A 23,818-nucleotide genomic window follows, 5' to 3' on the forward strand; every position below is an offset into this window, starting at 1 on the left:
AAGTTATTATCTAGTCATACCAGAGCCTAACTATATGGCCACAGTATTTCTAAATATATTTTGAGTCTGAGTCTTATATCTGGTAGCACAGGGCTGGAATGAAAAAACAGACCAAACTTCTACATACTATAATTTTAAATTTCTATGCACAGTCACAAAATACATAAAGGGAGAAATAGACAAGGGTATAATTCATAGATTTTTAACACAGTTCAATAACCAAAAGGTAAATAAATGATAATATATAAAAGGTGCATATAACATGATCAATATGCTTGATTTAATCTCTAACTAGATCGTTACAACCCACATTAGAATATAAACACTCTTCTGAAGGAAATGTGAAACATTTAAATGTTTTTTTTTTGTTGTTTTACTGGTCAGAAAAAAAAGTCTCAGAAAATTCTAGCAGGAGTGTGCAACCACTGGCCCACAACTACTATGGATGCTACTCAACACAAAATGGCAAGCCTACTTAAAACCTTATACGATTTCTTTTGGGGATTTTTTTTGTAACTTGGCTGCTTGGTAAACTTTATACAATGTCAAGTTTAGATACATCCATTACAATCAACATCATAGTCTCTGACTGTAGAGCAAAATTTAAAAAACAAACTCTTACATAAAACCTTCATCATGGGAAATTCCAAAGTCTTTTAGGTGACCTCATAGATGGAAAGAAGACAGTAATGAAAATCAGAAAGTTTTTAAAATTCCAGCTATTTTTCATATGCAGAAATGGACAGCACAGTTTATTGCTCACAGAAACTAGCTGTTGCATTTGAGTGAGACAGCTGGCTAGTCCACTCAAAGCCAACTCATCAAATGGCCAGGTAACCAAATGCCAAATATGTAGGAAGTTAAGCTCTCTGAATAGCAATGTACTGAACAACTAATTGGAATTACTAAGTTTCTTTTTTAATGTATTCGATTTCTATTCCATCCCTTGAGCTCATGTGAAATTGTTGAGATCAAACTAGAGCTACTTATCAACCACTGACAGAAAATGTCAAGAAGCCCTGGTGGTAAGGATGGGGGTTCCCTCACACATATTTGCTGATAGCAAGAATGTCCACAAAAGACTGCAAAGACCACAACGTTGCCCAAATGCCATAGCAACCTTGTAGGGAAAAAGCTCTTCTACAAGGCTGCCCACCCAGCAAGAGTCTGCCCAGAGCTGGACTAACAACACCTTTGTTATAGCCAAAGACTATCATTTCAAAACAACTCTGCAACCTTGCTCATTTTAGAATGCCAGCACTCATGATGCAGAGGCTGGTGGAGCTCTGTGAGTTCAAGGTCAAACTGGTCTTGTTACAAAGCAAGTCCACGATAGCCAAGGCTGGTTACACTGAGAAACCCTACCTCAAAAAAAAATAATAAATAAATAAATAAAATAAAAATAAAATCTTGTCACTTCCCTGAACACAATCATTGCTTGTTATGGTCTCACATCCCAGACTACCACCCCTGTTATCTGGAGTAAAACTTTTTAATGTAGAGATTATAAGGGCTGGTGTGGAGGCAAAAAATAGTCAAAAGGGTAATGAACAGGCAGTTGTTTCTGTAATTTTAACAACTGGCCATTCAGCAAGTTTGATGGTGTAAGCTCTTCTTAGTGACAGATGGCCCAAATCTCCAAATGCTGCACCAAGCCCAGACAGGAGGACACTTAAAGCAAAACAGCAGATTATGTCTTTCTTTTTTTTTTTTTGAAAGGTTTTGAGAGGATTTTGTGGCTTAGGGATCATAGGTCCCTGGCTTGAGGCCTAGGACTTACCCTGAGATGCTACTGGAGATGAGACTGAACTTTCAGTTTTCTTTTTCCATGTTGCGGTCCTGTCCTTAGAGTGTGAAGGAAGAAATTCACTCAGCTGTGCTGGGCAGTAATGGTTAGTGGTCTCTGCTCGAGCATGTGTTCTGGCATGCCAGCATACAAAGACAGTATGCCAGTGGAGCCCACGTAGGCCAGAGTCACTAAAGAACTGTGCTGGGGTGGCTAGGGAGAAATCGTCCTTCCTCGGAATATCGCAGATAAGGAGATGCCCCTGCAGACATTTTTAGGAGTGGAGAGCAGAGAAGAACAAGTCCCGGGTAGGGTGGCTTCTGCTGTGGCTCCAAGCACCTGTTTCAAAGCTCCAAAAACTTCTTCTCTTTGAGATTTTCCCATATAATGAAGGGAAAGACAAGGACTCCCGGAAGGAAAATGAGCCTCAAAGTGCAGCCTAAGGACTATGTCTGCACCACAGAGACAGCAGCACAAATGAATCCTGGGATGGGGCACACACTTAGTCCATACATCATACATATATTTAAGCCTAGCGTTTGTCAGGAACTACTGGGGCCGCCACCATCAGTGGGCGACACGAGCAAGCAAATAGTCACATAAAATATAGTGATGCAGATCAGTGTAGCGGTGAGCCACTGTGCCCTGGCCCTCAGCCACTCAGGGTCGGGTTTACGTGACTGCAGCCAACGGGAGAAACTGGTCCCTTTTTATCCATGCATCCTAACCTGGCACCTGTACAGGTCTCACTCAGAAAGCGCCGGATGCTAAAGAGAACGGAGGAGTGGATGGTAGGTTATTTGGATGAACGGTTGTTTGCACCTGAGCATGCGCAAGCCGCAAGCTCGACAGGACGTAACCAGTGCCAGGCGGGTGCCTGAACCTGAGGAGCTAGAGGTGTGAGGGACGGAGCAGTAAAGGAGAACCCCCGCCACACCCCCTGAAGCCACGCCCCAGGCACGGCGCCCTCTGGGAAGTGTAGTCTGCGCTTGCGTCGTTACCGCTGTGAGGCTGGGGGCTGCGGGCGGAAGCGGGACCACCCCTCCCGGGATGCGAAGCGCTGGACCGACCCAGACGAGCCAACTCTGCTGTTCTCGGTGTAGCGAGTTCCCCAGCCCCGCTTCCTGTCGTGCAGAACTGGGCCGCTGTCCCCGAGGGTCTCGAGGGTCTCGGTGCAGCCTCCAGCCAGAGCCGCACCGGAAGCTGGGTGGGCCACGGAGTCGCGAAGCTGAGTTCCGCCATGGCGCTCCAGGTAAGACGAGCCGTTGCGGACCGACGGACGCCGCGGTCGGGCTTCTTGTTGCAGCGCAGTCCCCAGGGCAACAGGCCCGTGAGGATCCGTCACCGCCGACTTTGAGCTCGGGTGAGCCGATCAAGGTCGGCCAGTGCCCTGAATTCCCTAACCAGAAGTCTAGGGCTCTCCCCTTCTCCCAGGGCACACGGACCTGGAGCTTTTTTTCTACCTGGGGAACTCATTCCTTTGGCTTTTCAATACAAGATCGTGAGAGGGTGTGCACGACCGAAGCCTCAGCAGGTCTTGAGGGAATAACTAAATCTGACATTTATTTTTGTTAAGATACGTAATCCCCGTGAGTTGGGCCGGAAAAGTGGGGAGAAAGAAAACAGATCGAAGTTAATGCTGGTAAAATATATCAGTCCCAGAGCTGAAGAAGAGCCCCATCAGCTGTTGTGGCCTAGGTACAGTTTCGGCAGGATCGTGGGCTGTGAAGATGCCAGGGCAGTTGCTGCACTGCCTTCTGGGTAGACACCCAGAGTCAGATGTGCAATTTTGGTTCACGAGCTTTGGCCAGACTTAGGCAACTGTGTTGAGGTCGTGGCTGGACATCACTAATACCCCACAAGACTCTCAGGAGAAACGATAAACCAGGTAAATCGAACATTGTCTTGGCCTGGAAGCGTCTTTTTTTAGCTATGGCTAACAGTTAGCCCAAGACTCTTGCTCAGATACTCCCACTGGCCCCATCCTAGAGTCTGATTATTTGGGTTTTCTGTTCTGTAGATGAGGGAATTGGACCACGGATCTCTCCAACCTGATGTTCAAGGAAGAGTATTCACTTACTGCATAGAGAAGATGGTCAGGCACGGTCTCTGAGAGTACAAGGTCCCAGGCTAAGGAAGAGGGACAGAGATGGTCTAAGATCTTTATGTTCAGTGTGACAGGGGTGACAGAATCACAGGGGTGTGTGCACAGTCTACAGCTGGGGACAGTGAGTAGCAGCCATGGTACAGGGTCTGACTCTGGTAGCCTGAGGCATGCTGGGGCAATGCGGCTAGGCTGATACAAGACTGAGTGCTGAAACTAAAATTTCATATGGAGACTGACACAGTAGGAGCAGTTTCTATGGAAGCCCATCATGGGAGTTATGAGCAAGGAGACTGATCATCTACAGTGGTCCTAGTTAATCCTGAAAGGTTTTCTTCTGATGATTGGGCAGAGGTCCAGATGACAAGCCAGCGGTAGCTGTTCTCCTGAAGTTAATCTCCCTATCCACTCTGTCTCTTCCCCTCCTAACCCACTCCCTGCCCTTCACACACACTCTCTCTTCCTTTGCTTTTTATTTATATTTTTGGAGACAGACTCTCATGTGGCTGAAGATGACTTTGACCTGATTGACCCTCCTACAACGGCCTGAATCATAGGCATGTGCTACCATGTCTGTCTTTGTGTGGCACTGGGAACTTAATTCCAGCGTATGCCAGGCAAGCACTTTATCATCTGACCAACATCCCCAATTTTATCATCTGACCAACATCCCCAATTCGGCACCTCCCATTTGGGAAAGCTCTGGAGGGAGCATCTCTCCACTCACAGCAAGTTCTCATCCACGTCAAAACAAAACACTGTCAGTGAGGATTGCCTTTTGAGGCTAGGTTGGAGAGAGGCCTGGAAAATATTGCAGGCAAAGGCCTAAAGGAGCCAGATATATTTAGCCTTGAGATAAAGAGCCACCTATGCTGCCCCCCAGAGTCAGGAGTGGTGTATAGAAGAGCCTGAGGTGGTAAGCAGTGTCCTGTAAATGGAAATTAGGCAGATAGCCTTGGTGACACTAGCCACAGCATTTATGCTAGGTTAATTGTAGCCTATGGTAATTAATCCTGTCTGTACAGTATCCCTGTGGACTAGGATATGATCCACTTGTACAGATGAGTTTGCTAACGCTCAGATAGGGCAGCCATTTGGCTGAAGTCTCATGACTAATATGTGGTCATTCCGTGCACCTTAGGTTGTGGCTCTCAAAAGGACTGACTTATACTAAGCAGTCTCACAAAAGACTAATAGAAATACTGTGGTTAGACAGTATCCTCCGAATTTCACCTGTTAGGAACTTAATGCCTAGTGTCATGTTTATGCTTTGTTGGGAAGTCATTGGTGTTGATGGGTGATTGGGGGAGTAGTCTTGTTTAGAAGGCCTTTCTGGCTTGCTTTCTCTGTTTCCCCATCAAACTGTCACGTACCAAACGATGTGGCAGGGAGGCCTTCAACCAGCATGGCCCCTTGACCCTGGATTTCCCAGCATCTGCAACTGTAAGAAGTCAATTTATTTTCTTTATAATCACCCTGTCTCAGGTATTCTGTTAAAGTAATCGAAGCACAGGAGGAGGGAAACCAGGTGCCTACTTCTAGTGAGAAATGAAGCTGACACACTGAAAATGCATGCAGATACAGCTGTTGAAATATCTTGCCTCCTGTCTTCTTTGTATTTCTATGTTAAAATACCTAAGATGGGTCACTTATAAAGAACAGATTTTGGCTGGGTGTGGCAGTGCACACCTTTAATCCCAGCACTTGGGAGGCAGACTCTCTTGTGAGTCTAAAGCTTGCCTGACCTACATAAGTTCTAGGACAACCAGAACTACAATAGTGAGGCTGCCTCTCAAAAAGCAAACAGTAACAAACCAGATCCTCCCCCACAATTGTAGCTGCTGAGAAATCTAACGTGTAAGGCAAGGACCTGGTGCCTGGCGAGGGTTGCCTTAATGTGTGGTTAGCTGCTTTTCTGGTTCTGACAACAGACCTAGCAGAAACACCTAAGGGAGGCCAGGTTTACTAGGGCTCATGTTTTCGGGGGGTTCAGTTGTGGTCATTTGACCCCTGTACTTGGGCAGAACATTGTGGCAGCAAAGTGTGCATTCTCTAAGTCTTGATGATTGGGAGATAGGGGGTTGGGTATGAAGGAACCAGGAGTATTACATCCCAAAGAGCCTTACTCAGTGATGTATTAGGTCCACTTTGTAAAGTTTCTATAGCCTCCTAAAATCATTCAGCAGACAGGGAACAAACTTTTAAAGCATGAGCTGTGAGCACCAGGAGACTCTTCACATCCAGTAGCACTGTTGTCCCACCGTGGAAGGCGGAAGGGCAGAAGAGCACGAGTAAGAGAGGAAGAAGAGGCTAGCCCCATCATTTTTATCAGGAAATTACTTCCCCCAGATAATGGCCTTAATCTGTGCATAGCTTAATCACTCTCACCTAAAGTGAACCCTGCATGGAAAGCCAAGTGCTAATGCAGAGCTGTCTCATAAGCATACAGCTGTGGTAGCCTGAGCCATGCTGCTATTTAGGAGGAGTTCTGCTATTGTAGGCCATAATATGCATGTCATGTGGCCAAGGCCAGATATCCACAAGCAAGATTTTCCCTTTTGCTGAACTCAATTTGTAAACCCATGCTATTCTGTGGGAGCTCCCTTCTGGCAGGGTCTGAAACAGTCGGCCAGTTCTAGCTCTTTGGGTTGCAGGCCCCATTGGGTTGGATCTTTGTGTTGCTATGGCTTGGCCACTCTTTCCAGTGATTCCCTTAGCCATCACAGTGAGAAGCTTAGATTATAAACAGGGGCTTCTATTGTTTGGGCTTTATGATCCCTTCCTTCTTGATGGTGCAACTTCTCTGATCTCCTGTAGTTGTCTACTAAGTTCATGAGGTGGTCAATGTTCATACATCATAATTTATATGACTTTTAAAGGATACAAGTGTTCATCACATCAGCATCTGTACATGTTTAAAGTGTGGGAGTAAAATATGGATATTTGGTCTGCAGGAGGCACACATATGCCCATTTGGACCCTGAGTTGTTATGACAGACCTGGGAATCTGATCTCAGCAGCTTCTTCCCACTTGCCAGCCCCCATGGTTCCCAGGCATTGACTGCTAGGATACCAGAAGGGAGAGGGGAAAGAGGACAGCACCAGAAGGGACCAAAGGACAGAGCTGTCACAGAGATGCCAAAGGGGAGGCTAGAAAGTGATGGGTAGAATGGGGGGTGGGGTAAGATGGCCAAGTGTAATGGGGTCCTGTGGTAGGGCCCCCCAAGAGCATCTGAGGCTTAGTAGAGCCACCTATGAGGATTCAGGCTCAGCGGGTAGTTAGCTCCATAGCTATGTCCATGACAGTGGAAAGACATCTGATAAATCCGGCAATCAGCAAAGGCACCGTCTTTTGGGTGACGTCAGAGGACATTTGAGGGCAGGTTCCCAGAGGCCTCCAGTGCAGTCACCAGGAAGCACTTAGCTTGCCCAGCATGATGTTGAATGACCCATGTAGAATGTCCACTGTGGGAATCTTGCCAGAGATTCCAGACCCAGGATTGTTAGTGAGAACAGGTCACTCAGTCCACTAGCACTTGACCCATTTGCAGACACCTAGAAAGAAGGTGTATGTTCAGCACAAACTGCATCACACAGATTAGCCTCTATAGCCAGTCTTTGTTCCTTTGTGGGTTCTTTTTCCCACCGTTTATCCCCACTCCTGTTTGTTTCGCTATCACTAGATAGGAGAGAAAGGATAGAGGGGAGACAGAGATAGAGACCTCTGAATCTAATTTCTTTCCTTTTGTTTCTTCTTTTACCCTGCTACCAACAAACTGCAACCAAACCCCCTGAATGACTGCCAACCCCACCTATTTAGGCTCTAGCGTTTATATATCCACTGAAAATCCCCAGAACTCCAGATGCCACACGATCTCAGAAACTCTGCATCTGGTAGAACCATGCCTCTGCTAAAGCATAAGGCAAATCAGTCAGCTGCTTCGGAGCAGCCCCGGAGTCCCACCCCTGGGATTAAAACAAAAATAGTCTTAAAATACTTTAAAAAAAAAAAGAGAGAGAGACCAAAATTCCAGAATTCTCACCACAAGCCTCTGTGTTGACCTCTAACTGGTTAGGTAGAGACCCTTTTGAGATGCACATTTCCAGGTGGCTGCCTGGGGCCACCTGGTGCTAGATATTTTGAAGGGCAGCAGTGCCGTTGCCTACCCTGTTGACTCTTTAATACAGAACCTAAGATTGTCCACAGTTTGTGTGCTAGGCGGCCAACAAGAAATGCAAAATGGCTCCCTGCGAGAGGTTTGTGGAATATCTGATAGTTCCTGAGGGATAGTGGCCATAGTGGGCCAGAGCCACAAGTTAAGCCTGGGGAGAGAATCTGCTGGGTTGCCCAGCAGGCCATAGAGATGGTTGGGAATGCACAGTGAGTCAAGAGGCAAAGGGCACTGCCTCTGATCCCTTCTGGACTGTCAGCAGTCAGTGGAGATGCTGTCCCTGGCCAGATGTGTGACTGGAGCCTAACTACTTCAAAATGTCAGGGCTCTGGGTGCATGAGTCCATGTATGCACATTGATGGCCGTCAGCTGTCAGGAATGGCAGGCAGAGAGATAGCGGGGAGTGGATGACAATGCTGCCAGTTTGTAGCAGAGATAGTTTTTTAAATCAGTGACACAAATGCATGAAATAGGCAGTAGTCTCCTCTGCCTTATTAGAAGTGTCGCCATTTTCTTTACGATTCCTTCCTGCAAAGCATGCTTGTTTCTAACCTAGATGGATTCTTTCCTTAATTTTACATTCTGTTTGTGTTATTTGCATGGTTAATTTCTGCCATCGTTGAAGCTCGTGCCTATCAGATGTTGGTCATTGTCTGAGTTTTCATGGCTGTTTTAATGATGACTTTTAAAGTAAGAGCTTTTGCGTTTATCTTACAAAGCTGCAGGAAACAGGTGAGCATAGTAGCTAAAGGTGTGGAGTGTGGATGTAAAGAAGTGTTTCCTGAAGGCCCTGGGATTCCGGGCTTCTTCTGAGCAGGTCCCTAAGGACCACACTACAAGCTTTCGATGCTAAGTGACAATAGTGGGAGGGCTGGGGTAGGGAGCATGGTGAGGTGGATCTGTCAGACTGCAGCCTAGGGAGCTTTGTGGACATCACCTCTGCTGCATGCTTCTGCTGTGTGAGCCTGGTGGTGGGTGTCACAGCTCTCCGCAGTGGAATTGACCAAGGCTGTACCAGGGTTTGTGGACAGTTGAAGCCATGAAGGGCAGGTAGGACTGGAAAAGTGGAGGTGGGTCCTCCTGCCCAGCAGCTAGGAACCTGGACCCACACTGGAGTGGAGATCAGGGGCCCTAAGCATAGGTCAGGCCTATGAGTGCCTGACTCAGCTGCTACCCAGGTGGAAAAGGGTCAGTGTCTAGATCTTCAAGGCTTCTTGAGGTGTTTGTTGCTGCCCCTCCCCCGCCTTTTGATAGTGTTTAATTTCTGACATAAATTATGTCATCCCTGCTGAAGAGCATTAAGTGGGATTTTTTTTTTTTTTTTTTTTTTTGCTATGTGGGTTGATTAACCCCAGTTCAGAAATGTAAGATGGAAAATGCTCCAAAGGGCAAAGCTTTTGAGCACTGTGATGCCACGTGTGGAGAAGTCCACATCTGAGCTCCTTTAAACATTTGTAGTCAAAATGCGACATACCAAAAACACTGTAAAAGTTACCATCAGCTAGGTATATACAAAAGAACACAGTTGAGTGTCATCTCTAAAATAACTCATTATGTACATGTAAACATTCAAAAACAAATATTCAAAATGCATCTGGCCCCAGGAATTTGGGATAAAGAATACTAGACCTTGGCTGTTTTTATTAGCTGATGTCCCCCTTTCAATGCCACAATGCTGGAGTTCCAGGTCCTTGGACATTCACTCCTTCACTGACAGAGTGAATGTAGGGCTTGCCTGCATACTTAGGAATGTGGTTTCATCTTTCCAAGTTACACCCATGGTGACCTTGTTTCTAAAAGGTTGCTGACAGCACATCATCCTGGGCACCCAGCTAGCCCCACCACTGTCCCAGTTACTGCTTCTCCCAGGCCAGGTCCCACCTACTTCTGCACTGCCTGTTTGCAGTGTCTACCAAGAGACCCATGTGGCTCACTGAGTTCTAAGGGACAGTTTGGGTGGGCCTTGTTGGCATGGTTGCAGCCAACCCCCCCGGAGACTGTACCCACAGGTGCCCATCAGCTTCAAGGACTTGGCCGTGCGGTTCTCTGAAGAGGAATGGCGGCTCCTGCAGGAGGGGCAGCGGGAATTCTACAGAGACGTGATGCGGGAAAACTACGAGACGTTGGTGTCTGTGGGTGAGGTCCTGAGGCCTCCAGAGTGTGGGTTGCAGGGACAGAAGAGGGTAGCTGGTCTTGAGTCTGGGACCCTAGGCTCCTCCAGGCCTTGGTGTCCTTATCTGTGAATTGAGGAGTTTTAGGGGAGTGTTCAGAGCTTGAGGCTGCCCAGGGCCGCATTTTCCTTTGATACTTTCCTTGTTTCTGTGAGCTAGAGTGGGGGTCTGGGTACAAGGCTTTAGGGGTATATGGTCTTTTGATTTGATGACCACACAAAGATATATGAAAAGCTGTACATAGATAAGCAGGCATCTGGGCCATCGTGTGACTGTGGGAGGGTAAATGCCACTCAGTTCCTGGCGTAACTAACTGCTCCTTCTTTCCCCAGGGACCTCTGAGCTGCTTCCTCTCTCTGCTTTCCTGTCACCTGCAGAGGCTGGAGGAGCCACATCAGGAGAGAGCCACCAGGATAAGGGACAAAAAACCCATTTGGAGCATAGTTCCCAGGGTAGGTCCTCCCAATAGACTTGAGCACTTCCTCTTAGTCATGGTTTTGAGCTCCTAGGTTCTGCCCCTCAAATGATACTTTGACTTCAGCTAACTCAGTCCAGGATTTCTTGAGTCTTGCCCCTTGCTGCTCTGAGTTGGAGACTCATGTGGTCTATTCCATAGAGAAATGCTAAGAATAAAACCTGAGGTCATGTCAGGGAGAACCTCTGCCTTGGGCCCCACTTGCCACTACCCAGAGCCAGCCTACAGTTTAAACAGTAGAGGTAGCACACAGGGCCCAGGTAAGGGAGAGAAGGTAGAAAACCAGACAGACCACAGGGTCCTTCAGTATTCCCCTAGAAAGAAAGAAAGACAGGAGGAGCTACTGGGATCTACTGGGCAAGAACCCTCCTGAGTCCAGCACCCCCTTCTCTGAGCCATTTGCTGTCTGTGACTGAAAGGGTTCTTTGAGGAGCTAGGTGACTGAGCACATGGCTCACACACCTCCACAGGAGAGCAGCCTCAGCAGAGCCTACACCTCACCGCATTAGTGCAGCTGGTAAAGGAGATTCCAGAGTTCTTGTTTGGAGAAGTGAAGGGTACTGAGGACTACTCCGAGAGTGGGAGCACCAGTCTGGATGGGGAGCAAACAAGCCCTGAGGGTAAGTCCCATAAGCTGCATGAGTAACCTCACTACAGTCACAGGGCTGTGCACAGATGCCTTCCAGCTCTGCTCTTGACCTCCTCACTATGTACTCATCCATCCTTTCAGCTTCTGGGACCTGCTTGGTACGGGAACAACTCATGCCTTTTCTTGGTGTTCTAGTGTGGGTCCAGCCACCTGGCGGTCCCTCCCTGTTGCCGTGCACTTTGCATGGTGGTGAGCAGTGTGTTCGTCCCTAGTAAGCAGATGAAGAACAAGAGAGGAGCTGAGCTTTGTCCCGATAACCAATGGGGCCTAGGTCCTATGGTCAGCCTTTGCTCGTCCTGCTTCACACACTGGTCTTTCCCTGTCTACCTGGTCAGCTCAGTACCGACCTCACCCTTGAGCATGACCCTTTTCAGCCCTCTTTAGTTAATGTTGGATAACGTAAGAAGGGAGCAGAGCCGGGCAGTGGTGGCACACGCCTTTAATCCCAGCACTTGGGAGGCAGAGGCAGGCGAATTTCAGAGTTCGAGGCCAGCCTGGTCTACAGAGTGAGTTCCAGGACAGCCAGGGCTGGCTACACAGAAAAACCCTATTTCAAAAAACAAAAATAACAAAAAAAAAAAGAAGGGAGCAGAGGTATAGAATGGCTTTATACTCCATGCTCTGTGTTTTCCAGGTCATAGCCAAGACCATGCACTGTGAAGTTTCAGAGCTCAGCAATGGCAGTGCTCAGGTCGCTGGCTCCTGTCCTGGTGGTTGTTACTGGAACATGACAGGGAAAACACTGACAGTGGTAATGTTAGGACAACTTACCAGTTGGCATCTTCTCCATCTCCCAACAGTAGCTGTGGTTGTGGAAGCTTGCCCTCCCCGAGGCCTGCTCAATTCTCTTCCGGAGAGCCCTGCAAGCCACCCCAGCCTGGCCACCACACCCACAGGCAGCTCAACTTCCAGTGGCCCTCCTGGAGACTGGGCACATGGAAGCCCCTTACCTGCTAGTGAGTCTGACCTAATGTGTACAGAGACATCCAACATTGTAAAGGCCTAGCCCTGGAACCTGGCCTTAGACCCTGGACTCTTCACTTTCTCTGCCTCAGATTTCTCTGAAGCTAACTGGAAATAGAGGTCTCTAGATACTGAGAAAATTCACTTGGCCTCTGGTCTACAGACTAGGTGATATAATGCTTAGCTCCAGATGGCCTGTCCCCCATGTTGATCGCTGAGGACTATATATGCACACAGGGAGCGCTGAGCAGTTATAAGGTACAGGCCCTGCAGGTCGGATTCTCAGCCTGTCTCAGCAAAGCTAGCAGCAGGGAAGCAATGCTGGTCACTAGAGTTTCTCTGGGGTCTCATTTTGTCTTTCAGAATTCTTCGAAATCGTACTTGTCTGAATGTTTTGGGTTTTTTATTTTTGGTTGTGTACCTAGCATCTAGTGGCTGAGTCATCCTCCAGTCCTGTTGTGGTGTTTTAATTTAAAATAGTTAAGGGATTAAAAAGGACATTCCCCAAAAATGTACTCCAGTTAGCTGTTGTTCCATGTGCCATCTGTCTTACAAGAATCACATAGGAATCATGATTACAAGCCTGACCTGTGCTGTAGCTGTTGGCTTCATCGGCTGGGCTAGATTCACAGACTGGGATCAGAGAAAGAGTCTGGAAGCATTTGGCATGAACCAGTCTTAGTATTTACAGCTAGACCAGAAGGAGAGAGGAAACAGCCTCCAGCCCTCCTGGGACAGATCTTCCAAAGATGGCCCAAGCCATCTTTGTTTAGGATTTGGGTGACTCTCAAAATATTGGAGAACTAGAGTGGCCTATTCTTTAGGTAGACAGATCTGGGGAGACTCCAGGGTCTGAGTCTCTCCCTAACATGGCCTTGTTGGTGTTTTGCAGTAGGAACTGATGATAAGCCACTATCTATAGAGAAGGAAGGTGTAGGAGCCTCGAGAGAGACCTCCATTCATTCCACTCAAAGCCTGGGCCAGAGCAAGAGTTACCTAAGACAGGAGCGAGGCAGCATGGGAACAGGTAAGAGGCTGCCTTTCCCTGAGGTGGAGCAGCCTAGAGCTGAGTGGGGTCAGTGAAGGTCATGTCACTCACCCAACTGAACCCCATGACGTCCCCATAAGCCAGTGGTTCTCCACCTTCCTAATGTGACTCTTTAAATAATCCCTCATGTGGTGGTGACCCCCAATCATAAAATTATTTTCTTGCTAATTTATAACTGTAACTTTGCTACTTTTACAAATTATAGTGTAAACATCTGATATGCTAGTCCCAAGGAGGTTGTAACCCACAGGTTGAGAACGATACTATAAGATAAGCCTTGTGTGTTTAAATGGGTGGTTCACAGGTGCCCAGAGATGGTGGAGATAGCTGAGGGTCTCATGCTGCCTGTCAGGACTACACTGACCTTAGCTGCCTTGTACATGCATAGGAACCCTTCCTGAGAACAGTCCATTGCAAGGCCTCATCAACTGTTTGAAGGAGATCCTTGTGCCCAGACCCCAGCACCGGGAGACAGCCCCACACTTGCCACCTTCTCTCCCTGGCTTGAGTGTGTTGAAGCAGACGAGAGCTGAGGTAGAGGCTGGGAGCCTGCCCTGCCCGGGTGAGTCCCTGGGTACCTGGCCTGCCCAGGCCAAAGTCTCCAAAGTCCCAGAAGGTTCAGATTGCCATTCATAGTTATTACTATGTTCCATACTGTCCCCCATGATATGGCCACTGTGGATGATCCTGTGTCCCTGCATTCAAGTATCTGAAGCCTAAAAGCTCTTTCAAGGATAGCAGCATCAAGCTTGACCCTGTTTTCCTAACTGTTCTCTGGTCCTTCTAATGTGGGACTCTGAGAACTCAGTGCTCAAATGTCACTTCTGTTGACATGAATCAAGTATCAGTGGACACTCTGGTCTGCCTGAGATTTTCCTCAAAAACCTGCCAAGCTTTGAGTCTTGGTCTTGCATCTGTAGAGGAGAGCTGTTCCATCCTCTGGCTTGGGGTGAGCTTAAATACAGAATTACTCTAATGTATGAACATTACATGTGTCTGTCAAGGCCTGATATGCCTTGAAGCTAAGTTGTAGTCAGATCTCCGAAAATTCCAGCCACTCCTTCAGTTTCCACCCTGAGCAATAGCTGTGCCCAGGTGCTGCCCACTTGGAAAGTCTACAGGTCCTAGTTTCTGTCCCTCTGATGCTCAGACAGCGCCCCAGGACAGTCCTTGTCTGTCTGTCAGGAGACTGAGGATACTGAACTTAAGTGAGACATGTGCCTTTTCCCTTAGTGAAGACAGAGGCAGCATCCGGAGATTGTCCTCTTCAGGGCCTGCTGAACTGTCTGAAGGAGATCCCAAAAGCTCCAGACCGGCGTCCCAGCCCCTCCGGAGCATCAGACTTGCAGCTGCAGGAGGACCCAGGGAAAAGACATTCTGGAGGTAAAGGCTGCTCACTGGCTTAGAGGTGGGGGAGCTAGATGTAATGTGCTTACTTTCCCTGGTCTGAGTACAGCTGTGTGGCCCCTCACAACAAAATCTGATGCCTTGTAGCAGCTTGTTAGTCAGAGGACCCAGTATTGGATTTCATCACTATACAAAGAGCAAAGCAGTGGGAGATCCTCAGTCAGTGCTCTTGTTATAGGAGGTAAAAGTACCAGAACCATCTACAAGGGGTACTGGGGCAGTAGAGAGAAGTGAACTAGAGGGCAAGAGTTCTAACACAGTCGACTGTAGCTGTGCCTGGGGATTCCTGTTGTCCTGGGTGCAGCCTCGGTGCTATGACTGGAGGTTGGGGATCCTAGCAGGTACATTTATTTGGATTGAGATCTTTGTCAGTTCATCAGTAAGCTTGTATTCCTCAGAACACAGCCTTGGGAGCTTAGAGAGGGTGGGCTTGAGCCACGCCTGCTTCATGAGAAGCAAAATCTGACTTGTTGCTAACCAGGAAGGGATTTATTTTTTAAATCTCTTAGAAAGCTCTGCAGCACCCAGGGCTGGGAGAGCTGGTGTTTATACCCAGAGCCAGTGACTGCTATGAAAGCAGAGGAGCCTTGAAAGTCCCTTGTAACCTTGTAAAGAGGAGCGTCTCGGGACTTAGGGAAGTCCAAGCCTGAAATCAAGGCTCCCCAGCAATCACCTCTCCCGCAGGGATGAGACACCTCCAGACTCCTCCCCACCCTAGTCATGACGCTGGCAGTATGCTTACCACGGTGAAGGTAGAAGATGGCTGGGCCCAGAGTCCCCCAGTGCCAGCATCCTGCCAGCTTAGCAGGCAAGGCTACAGCTCCTATTCCACTGGAGACAACAGAGAGGTCCGTGTGCCCCGCTGGGGCCCCATGACTCTAGGTAAGTTCTGGGTTATCTACCCACATATTCCCATGGAAATGAGTTCCAAAGCCCACAAGTACCTGCTTCTCTTTCAGCTAAGGAGCCTTTTCCCTGCCTCTGCTCCCAAGCTGTTACACTGTAGTCCATGTTCTTAATCCATGCCCGTGTGCAGACAGCCCTCTGGTTTCAGGACCTTCCTTTGGCAGTGAGGTCCTGGCTATAAAAGCTGGCCACTGCATGTGGGCCCCACCCTTCTCCTCAGAGTTGGGGTCAGCTTCATTCCTTCTTCAGAAGCAGAAAACACATTCAAAGTTCCTCACTAGAGGCTTTCCTGCTTATCAGATCCTTAGAGCCTGCTATAGAAGCAGGATGTGAATGGACCAGCCAAGGGCCAAGCTGGGGTCTGACTAGCAGGCCAGAGCCCAGCAAGATAAGATGATAAGGTGGCCTCTCTTGTCCAGCCAGCAGGGCCTCAAGCTCACCCCTAGAAGCTCTGGAGGCCTGTCTGAAGGGCATTCCTCCAGGTGGGTCATCACCTCTTCAGTCACTAGCCATCTCATGGTCCAGAAGTCCCCAGCCAGGAGATGCCGGGTCTCAGAGGTTTGAGCTACAGCAACAAGGATCTCACAGTGAAGGTACTTGGGCCTGGGTTAACAGATATTCCTGTCCGCACAGGAGGGAGATGCTGGTCATCATCCTCTCTGGGCTTCCTCAAGTCTATGTCCTTCTTTCCTAACCCCTGCCTCATGCCTTCCCCCAAATAGCTATCCAGGTTTGCTGAGAACCAAATGCTACCACCTACTTTCCCTTCTCTGAGGGCTTCTCCTTATTCCCAAGAGTACTTGCGGGGGGTAGAGAGGGGGTGCTAGGTAGACTTTTCATCAGTGCCATGGGAAACCCCGGAAGTGGGAGGGGTTCTCTGGGCTAGGTGTCCTGGTGCCATATACTCTAAGGCCCAAGGATTTCTCCAGCAGGCTCTGACTTGACCCAATTATTATTCTCTCTGCAGAAGCTACAAGGGAGCCACTTCTGCCTCTGAGCTTGCAGGGCTACATGAGAGAAGGACCTGGGGTTCAACCCTGTGGCTCCCAGGGTACCCCTACCAGCTTCTCCTCAGCCAGCAGCAGTGATGGGGATCTGGATTTCAGGAGCCCCAGGAGCAGCCAGGGGCAACGGCTTGGGAAAGGTGAGCTGGTCCAGCTGAGGTTGTAGTCCTCTGGGAAGGAGTACAAGGTCCTTGTCCACTGTTACCTCTGCTCTAGCTCCAAAAGAAGAGCTGGGAATTCCAACACAGAAGCAGACCCAGGACTTGTCTTGGCAGAGTGAGAGGTTCTGTTGTGGTGACTTACCTCAGAGAGGATAGGACAATGACTGGCCATGTGACCTTAATTTCCCTTATAGTAACTACTTCCCTATTCCAGACAAAAAGAAGTGTCTGTAATACTAACTGACCTCCAACGTAGGGGAAGTAGAGTGAGAGCCACAGAAGACCGCCTTCGCCTTCAGAGTTGTACTCAGGGTCATGAACTTCCCTGGGCCCTGCCAGAGGAAGTCTGTCTTGGGAACTTTGGGTTTTTTTTGTTTTTGTTTTTTGTTTTTTGTTTTTTTTTTTAAGATTTAATCTATATATGTGAGTACACTGTTGCAGTCTTCAGACACACCAGAAGAGGACTTCGATCCCATTACAGAAGGTTGTGAGCTACCATGTAGTTGCTGGGAATTGAACTCAGGACCTCTGGAAGAGCAATCAAGTGCTCTTAGCTGCTGAGCCATCTCTCCAGACCAAACTTGGGGATTTTACAGAGCTCTCTCAGCATCTACCTTTGCCTTCCCTCTTGGAACAATCATGCCTGCCTTGTCCTGTGTTGGATACCCAGTTCATCTACCCATCTGTGCCCTGGCCACATCTGTTGTTAATGGGAAGACCTAGAAATGTAAAATTGACATCTGCATCAGTGACATGGCACCAGCAGCTTAAAAAGTGACTCATTTTAGTTTCCCCTGATGAGTTAAACCAGCCTGCCAGGGTTTCCTTCGGGCATTGTGGATGACTGTGGAGAGCTACATTTTCTCACAGTCCCCAAGCCCACACCTACCAAGCTCCTGATTTATGTGGCTCTAAGTCAACAGCAGGATCAGTGTCAAGCTTGGCTTGTCGCACTGTGCAGCTATTAAAGCAGCAGAGCTGAAACTGAAGACCAGCACAGCTGAGTAGGTCACATGCTTATGTGTGTCCTATTCTTGCCTGATCAAAGATTCTGCTGGTTTTCCAAACACTGCTTAATTGGGGCAGGGTGGCTTTCTTTGCTTTTGTCTGGCACATACGTAGAAAAGCTAAGTAACATTTACTGCAAGTTCAGGAGACTACTTTTGTTATGGAGCCTGATTTTTTTCTCTTCATGAGTCCTATTGAGGCAACCCCTCCCCCTCCCCAGTCCTACACCTTACCCCCCACCCACAGTATACAACTCAAATGCCTATCAACTTTCAGCCTCCCCCCACCCCTGTGTGTGTATCATGGCATATATATGGTAGAAGACAACTTGCAGGAGTCAGTTCTAAATTTTCCAACACCGTATTGTTCTGGAGATCAAACTCAGGTGTACTTAGGCTTGTGCCAAGCACCTCTGTCTGCTGTGGCTTTTACTGCTAAGCTATGCAATGCTACATTACATTAGCCCCACATGACACTCCCTTGCTTACAACCTCTGCCCAGGTCCAGAGTAGACAGGAGGTGCCTCACAAAGGAATTCGGCCAGTGCTATCTGTTAACCTTATTCCTCTAGAACTTCACATAATCTAGTTCATATTATTTACATAAGACTGTATGGCTAGGAGTGCTGTCTGCAATGTGTCTGAAACCTGTGGAAAAATTAGACTTCCTGTAACCTGATGTCATACTGAGAGGCAGGCTGCAGGGATTCACCGAGCACTGGCTCATAGTCATCCATCATAGACTGTTCATGTTTGACCTTCACAGGCTATCCACCAGGAAACTCTCCACTCCAAGGCCTGGAGAACTGCCTGAGAGAGATCCCTATTCCCAGACCACAGGCTGCCTGGCCATGCTCCTCAGCTGTCAACAGGGGATTGAAGAGAACAGAGCCCAGGAACTGGACTGGAGACAGAGAAGGTAACAAAATGGTATTTGTGGGTGTTTAAGAGAAGAGCAGTGTCTCCTATGCTACACTGGCTTTTGGCAGCGGCAAGCAGCCCTCAGATCTCAGCTGAGCTGAGAGGATGCTCGGAAACAGGCTTGGCCAGAGCCCTGAGGCAGGCAGTCAGATGGATAGTCACTTCCCGACATGTGCAGGAGCGATAGGCAGAGTGCAGAGTCCAGGGCATAGAGGCCCAGCACTACTGTCTGCTGCTCCACTGAGCCAGAGCTTTGCTGACCAAGTGTTCTGACATGGCTGTATCATGCCCTGTTGCCTGGGCACTAAATTGTATACCTCCTGAGATTCCATATGGCTTGGATTGGTGCAGCGATCAAGCAGGGCCATTCCCACACCTGAAGCTTGTGTGCTAAAAGCCTGGCAGTGGCAGAAATTCTGTCCATTCTGTGGCAGGATGAGGTGCCGTAGGACTACCGGGGCTCTTCTCATTAAAACAGGACTGAGAGGTGAGGCCTCTGAGCCACCCCACCTCAGACAGCGTCCTGGAGAAGTGCCCAGCAGGAGTCTGCATCAAGACAGTCCACAGACCTGTACTCCCACCTGCCACCAAGTGACCACCAGGCCAGGAACATGGCAATGGCCACAAGAGGGTGAGCTATCTTCAGGATATACATCATAATTTCCCTCCAGTTAGTTTTTGTCAAGCCAATAGCCTTCCCGTCTCTGTTTTTCTATTTCTGTCCTATCTTCCTTTCCTTGCACGGCTTATAGACGCAGACAGAAAGAATAGGATGCTGTTTGGTGTACCTGACAGGTACACCTGCTGTGGACTGTAGGTGGTTCTAGCAGGACCTTGCTATTTAGTCTTTGCAGTGGGTAGAATGATGGCACTTAGTTCATCAGTGGCTCTCAGTAAACTGCCAGCTCTTGCATGGTGCTGAGGAGAGGGTCTGCTAAGAAGTGGGTTGGCAGCCAACTACCCAGTAGGAAAGACTGCTGAGCTTGCAAGACTCAAAACCTAACTGAAACCTGATCAGGAGTTCCACATCTTCCAGGAACTTCCAGAAAGTTCTGAAGCTCACTTAGCCAGGGACATGGCTAGCTTCTGGCTTGGCTTCTCTGCCTGTGACCAGGAAGTAAGTTATTCAGGATCCACTAGAGCCCAAATAGGGTGTGGCTGAGCAGAAAAACAAATCCCGAGTGCCTGGCTATCCAGACTGGTGCTGTCAGGTACCAGTCGGTGACCTCTTCTCCTTTATTTAGAGACAGCCACCATGCCCTCCCCTCTGCACCGCCTGGAGAACTCTCTGAGGGGGATCTTGCCTGTGAGGCCCTTGCGTTTCACCTGCGTGACTGGCCCTGGCCCCAGTCCCAGCCCTTGCTCCAGCTCTAGCTTCAGCAGCTCTGATGGAGAAGACCTAAGACCAGAGCCTGCATTTTGGCAGTCACCCCTCCAGCGTGAGTCTGCTGGCATGGGGGTGGGAGTGGTAATAGGCTGCTCTTTGGGGTGCCTGTCAGTACTCTGATGCTAGCTTACTTATGACACAGAGAAAGACCAGCCTCCCTCCTGTAAGGACCCTGTTCGTCTGTGCCCTGTCTCTGGCGCATCTCCAAGAGTCAACAGCAATAGCTGTCTTGCTGAAGACCCTGAGAGAACAGAGCCCAGGGACTGCAGCAGCCTCAGTGCAGGTGAGCCTGGAGTCTCCCTGGATGACAGCCACATGACTGTCAATTTGCTGGCTCTCATTAAAATGTTCCTCTAATTTTTTTATGCTTTACAGCCTGTAAAGCTGAGCCAGAGAGAAAGTGAGCCTGAGTCAAGAGCTGTGCTCTGTTAGGGAGAGCTCGGTAACCACTGAATGATGTGTATATTACATATATGTTATTTATACACAGCATATATGTTCATTAATATATGCACACATGCATATGTGTACACGCATATTCACCATATAGTATCCAATAATATTTGTAAGACTTGACAATTTTAACAAAAGAAGTATCCAAAGTGATCTTTTTCATTGGTAAAGCACTTATCCAGCATACATTAGGCCTTGGGTCTGATCGCCAACATCACATACACAATGAAAATAGAACTTTTGAAATTGGCCCGGAAGTGTAGAAATGGCATCTGGTATTACAAGCCACTTTACTCTCCACCTGAGCTGTGACCTTGGGACCCAGACTTTGTTTCTACAGGAAGAGCAGAAGAGAAGTCCCACCCACCCAGAAGAGAAGATGGTGCAGAGCGCACATGCCAGGCTGGCCCTGTCACCAATGCTGAAGGAAAAGGAGGAGGAAAAGAAGGTAGGGGCCAGGGAACCATCTTCAGAGGCCGCTCCACTCGCAGGCTCTGGCTGCCACCTATGCGGGGCTCAGGATGAGCCACACTCCTCACATTTCCCTCTAAGACACCAAGGGCTTAGTAGGACATGACAGTGGGTCCCCACATGCACAGCAGGCCAGCCTGTCAGTGTTAGGCTCCCCAGCACCTTGCATCTGACTTAATCATTGTTTAAAAGTTGAAGATTTTTCCTTGGGTGAGGGTAGGAGTGGGGGTTGTGGCTCATCCGAATATCCCCATGTTGGAGTGGTGCTGACAAAGCAGTATTTTCCTAATGCCCAGTGCTGTGTCCTTTCTGCAGCAGCAGCTGGGCACCCATGGCCTGCCCCTCAGCTGGAGGAAAAGCCTGAGCCCAAGGCTACTGAAGACTCTAGGGACCTGGAGCCTGGACATAGACCATCCAGTGCCACAGGTGAGCTGCTGGCTTTTCTAGCATTTGCTGTACTTTAGAGGCCTCTGAGAGAATCAGAACCAGGTCCCATCATAAAGAAATAAACATGCTCCAAGTTCCCTGCGCCATGGTTAGGAAAGTGTTACACTGAAGCCACTCAGTACATGGTTCACTTCAGGGTTTTCATAGATGTGCCTGTACAGGATCACCTTTTAGAGACATTGCGAAGCATCTGGAGTCAAAGTTTGGGTTTGAAGGACCTGAACCTCTGCACTGTTGAGTGACCTAGCTAACATCCTGCACAGAGCACAGGCTTCACATTATACATTGCTCCAGGGACCCACAGTGACAACAAGTAGGGTGATGTCCCCATGCCCTGATTTGTGCCGGGAAGACCTCAGAGGTGTGCAGGACTTGAGTGTCCGTGCCACATGCAGTTATTTGCTCTTATACCTGTGCTGGGTACCTGCTGTGTGTTGAGCTTTGGCTCCTCTGAGAAGGCAAGGTCTTGTTGCCCTGGCTGCCCTTCAGAAGAAGCATCAGACCACATTCTTACTTTGTTTTGTGGTGTTTGTTAGTTTTTGTTTGAGACAAGGTTTCACCAAGTAACCCAGGCCACCTGGAACATGTGATCCTCCTGCCACAGAATCAGATCCTTGCTTTAATTTAAAAACTTGGTGAGATAAGAAGTGAGTCCTTGGGCCACTCAGGCCATTGCCTGGGCTTCAGCAGACAGCAGATCTCTCTTCCATTCTGGGCTGAGGGGGTGAAGAATGTCAGGGGCCCTGACTAGCACCATGTTGCCTAGGGTGAGACCCATTCAAGGTGTGTGAGACTGAAGAATTAGACCATTTTGGGGAAAAGGGAACTTAAGATTAAATTCTCTGGAAACCAGGCCTTATGGGGCAGGATACTGACTACACTAAAGAAGTCTCTGGGGCTAGAGAAAAGATCCTTATATCTAAGCACTCTTACCCACCCTTCCTCTGGTTTTAGCCAGGACCCAAGGGAAGCTGCTCTCTGGGGATCCTCCGGAATCATCTAGCAAGTCTCCCCTTCCCACAACTGTCGCGTCAAAATGGTCACCCACTTCTCTTCAGCCACCATGCCCCTGTGGCAGGTCCTTGCAGCAGGAGCTGCATAACCTTGGTACTGCCCTCACAGACAAGCTAGACCGGCTTGCAGCAGCCGTGGCAGGCCTGACTCAGGAAGTTGCAACCATGAAGACCCAAATGAATCAACTACGAAGACACCCACGGAGCCTTGGACCAAAAGGTCAGGGTTCCTGGCGGTTGGCCCTCCCCCAGAGACCCCGCTGGGTCAACAGATTGGACCACAGACATCTACCCTACTGGAGACAGAAGGGCCCCACCAGGCCCAGACCAAAGATTCTGCGGACCCAGGCAGAAGGCTGCAAGACTGGTGACCGCCCAGGACTCTCTAGAGGGAAGGGCAGTTTGGTGCCTCAGCTGCCTCCAGAGGCTTCCTTGGTAGAATCTTCCAGGCCCACCTGTAGTTCATCCCAGCAGATCTCCTCTATGCCTGGAGGCCACACTGTGCTGTCTGCACACCCTCCTCTGGAGCACACTGCATTCCACCAGAATCCCCTCTCCCCTTCAGTGCCTACTTCAGCACAGGTCCCCCTTGTGGCCTCACCTGCAACCAGTGCAGACACAGAACCTCCGGCTGCTAGAGTGGCAGCCATCAGCATTCCAAACCAGCCCAAGGAACCTGACGGCCTGCTAGGGGAAGCCCTCAGCAGAGACCTCTGGGGAGGTGACCACCGGGACCCAAGGTGGGGGGCCCATTAACTGTGCTGTTTGTCTGCTCAGCCTTGCTGGAGATTCTGGGTAGCAGGGACGTCCTGATGGGACCCTCTGGAGTCCAGCCATCCCAGGCTGTCTGCTTTCCAGGGGTTGTAGCTTCCTTCTTACCTGTTCATCAACCAGCCCTCTCATTGCTGCTGCAAGTCTGGCTCTTTGCCTCTGCTGTGCCAGGCCTTCATGGTGTCTGCATAGAGCCATGACAGAGGCATTCCTCAGCCGTACCTCTGGCTTTCTTGGCTCAGGTTCAGTCAGTTGCTCTTCCTCCTTGGCAAAGCCATCTAGGTTCCAGGTGGCTGTCATGCATACCACATGTGCACAGAGCCAGCTGCAGAGGGCACCACAAGGGCACCTTAACCTGCTCCTGGATCTCAAGAACACTAAAAGGCTAGCCTTTGTCTGTCTAGAGTGAATACTTCAGAGATCTCATTTAGGGAGAGCCTGGTCTATGGACTAAGCTGAATTTTCCCACATAGATTCTAAAATTAAATGTATTAGTTGCTAA

At 48.9% G+C, this 23,818-nt stretch overlaps 1 protein-coding gene across 10 annotated transcripts; it reads left to right on the forward strand.

Moving 5' to 3' along the window:
• The first annotated feature begins 2,932 nt into the window (after window positions 1–2,932).
• Krba1 (KRAB-A domain containing 1) lies at window positions 2,933–23,818 on the forward strand. 10 transcript variants are annotated; one of them, XM_029478432.1, is made up of 19 exons: window positions 3,367–3,674; window positions 4,385–8,794; window positions 10,059–10,198; window positions 10,566–10,685; window positions 11,179–11,328; window positions 12,158–12,313; window positions 13,213–13,347; window positions 13,757–13,930; window positions 14,602–14,751; window positions 15,460–15,657; window positions 16,101–16,274; window positions 16,649–16,825; window positions 18,620–18,772; window positions 19,253–19,405; window positions 20,019–20,213; window positions 20,304–20,444; window positions 20,955–21,062; window positions 21,401–21,511; window positions 22,487–23,818. In XM_029478432.1, exons 3-19 carry the CDS (start codon window positions 10,165–10,167, stop codon window positions 23,299–23,301), a joined length of 3,144 nt encoding a protein of 1,047 aa, XP_029334292.1. In that variant the 5' UTR covers window positions 3,367–3,674; window positions 4,385–8,794; window positions 10,059–10,164; the 3' UTR covers window positions 23,302–23,818. The 10 variants fall into 10 exon arrangements, with proteins under 10 accessions (XP_021020271.1, XP_021020272.1, XP_021020273.1 ...); XM_029478434.1 differs by having other exon boundaries at window positions 8,688–8,794; XM_021164612.2 differs by lacking the exons at window positions 3,367–3,674; window positions 4,385–8,794 and adding an exon at window positions 2,933–3,038 and having other exon boundaries at window positions 10,072–10,198.

The sequence above is a fragment of the Mus caroli genome, chromosome 6 (genome assembly GCF_900094665.2).
Source record: "Mus caroli chromosome 6, CAROLI_EIJ_v1.1, whole genome shotgun sequence".
NCBI lineage: Eukaryota > Metazoa > Chordata > Mammalia > Rodentia > Muridae > Mus > Mus caroli.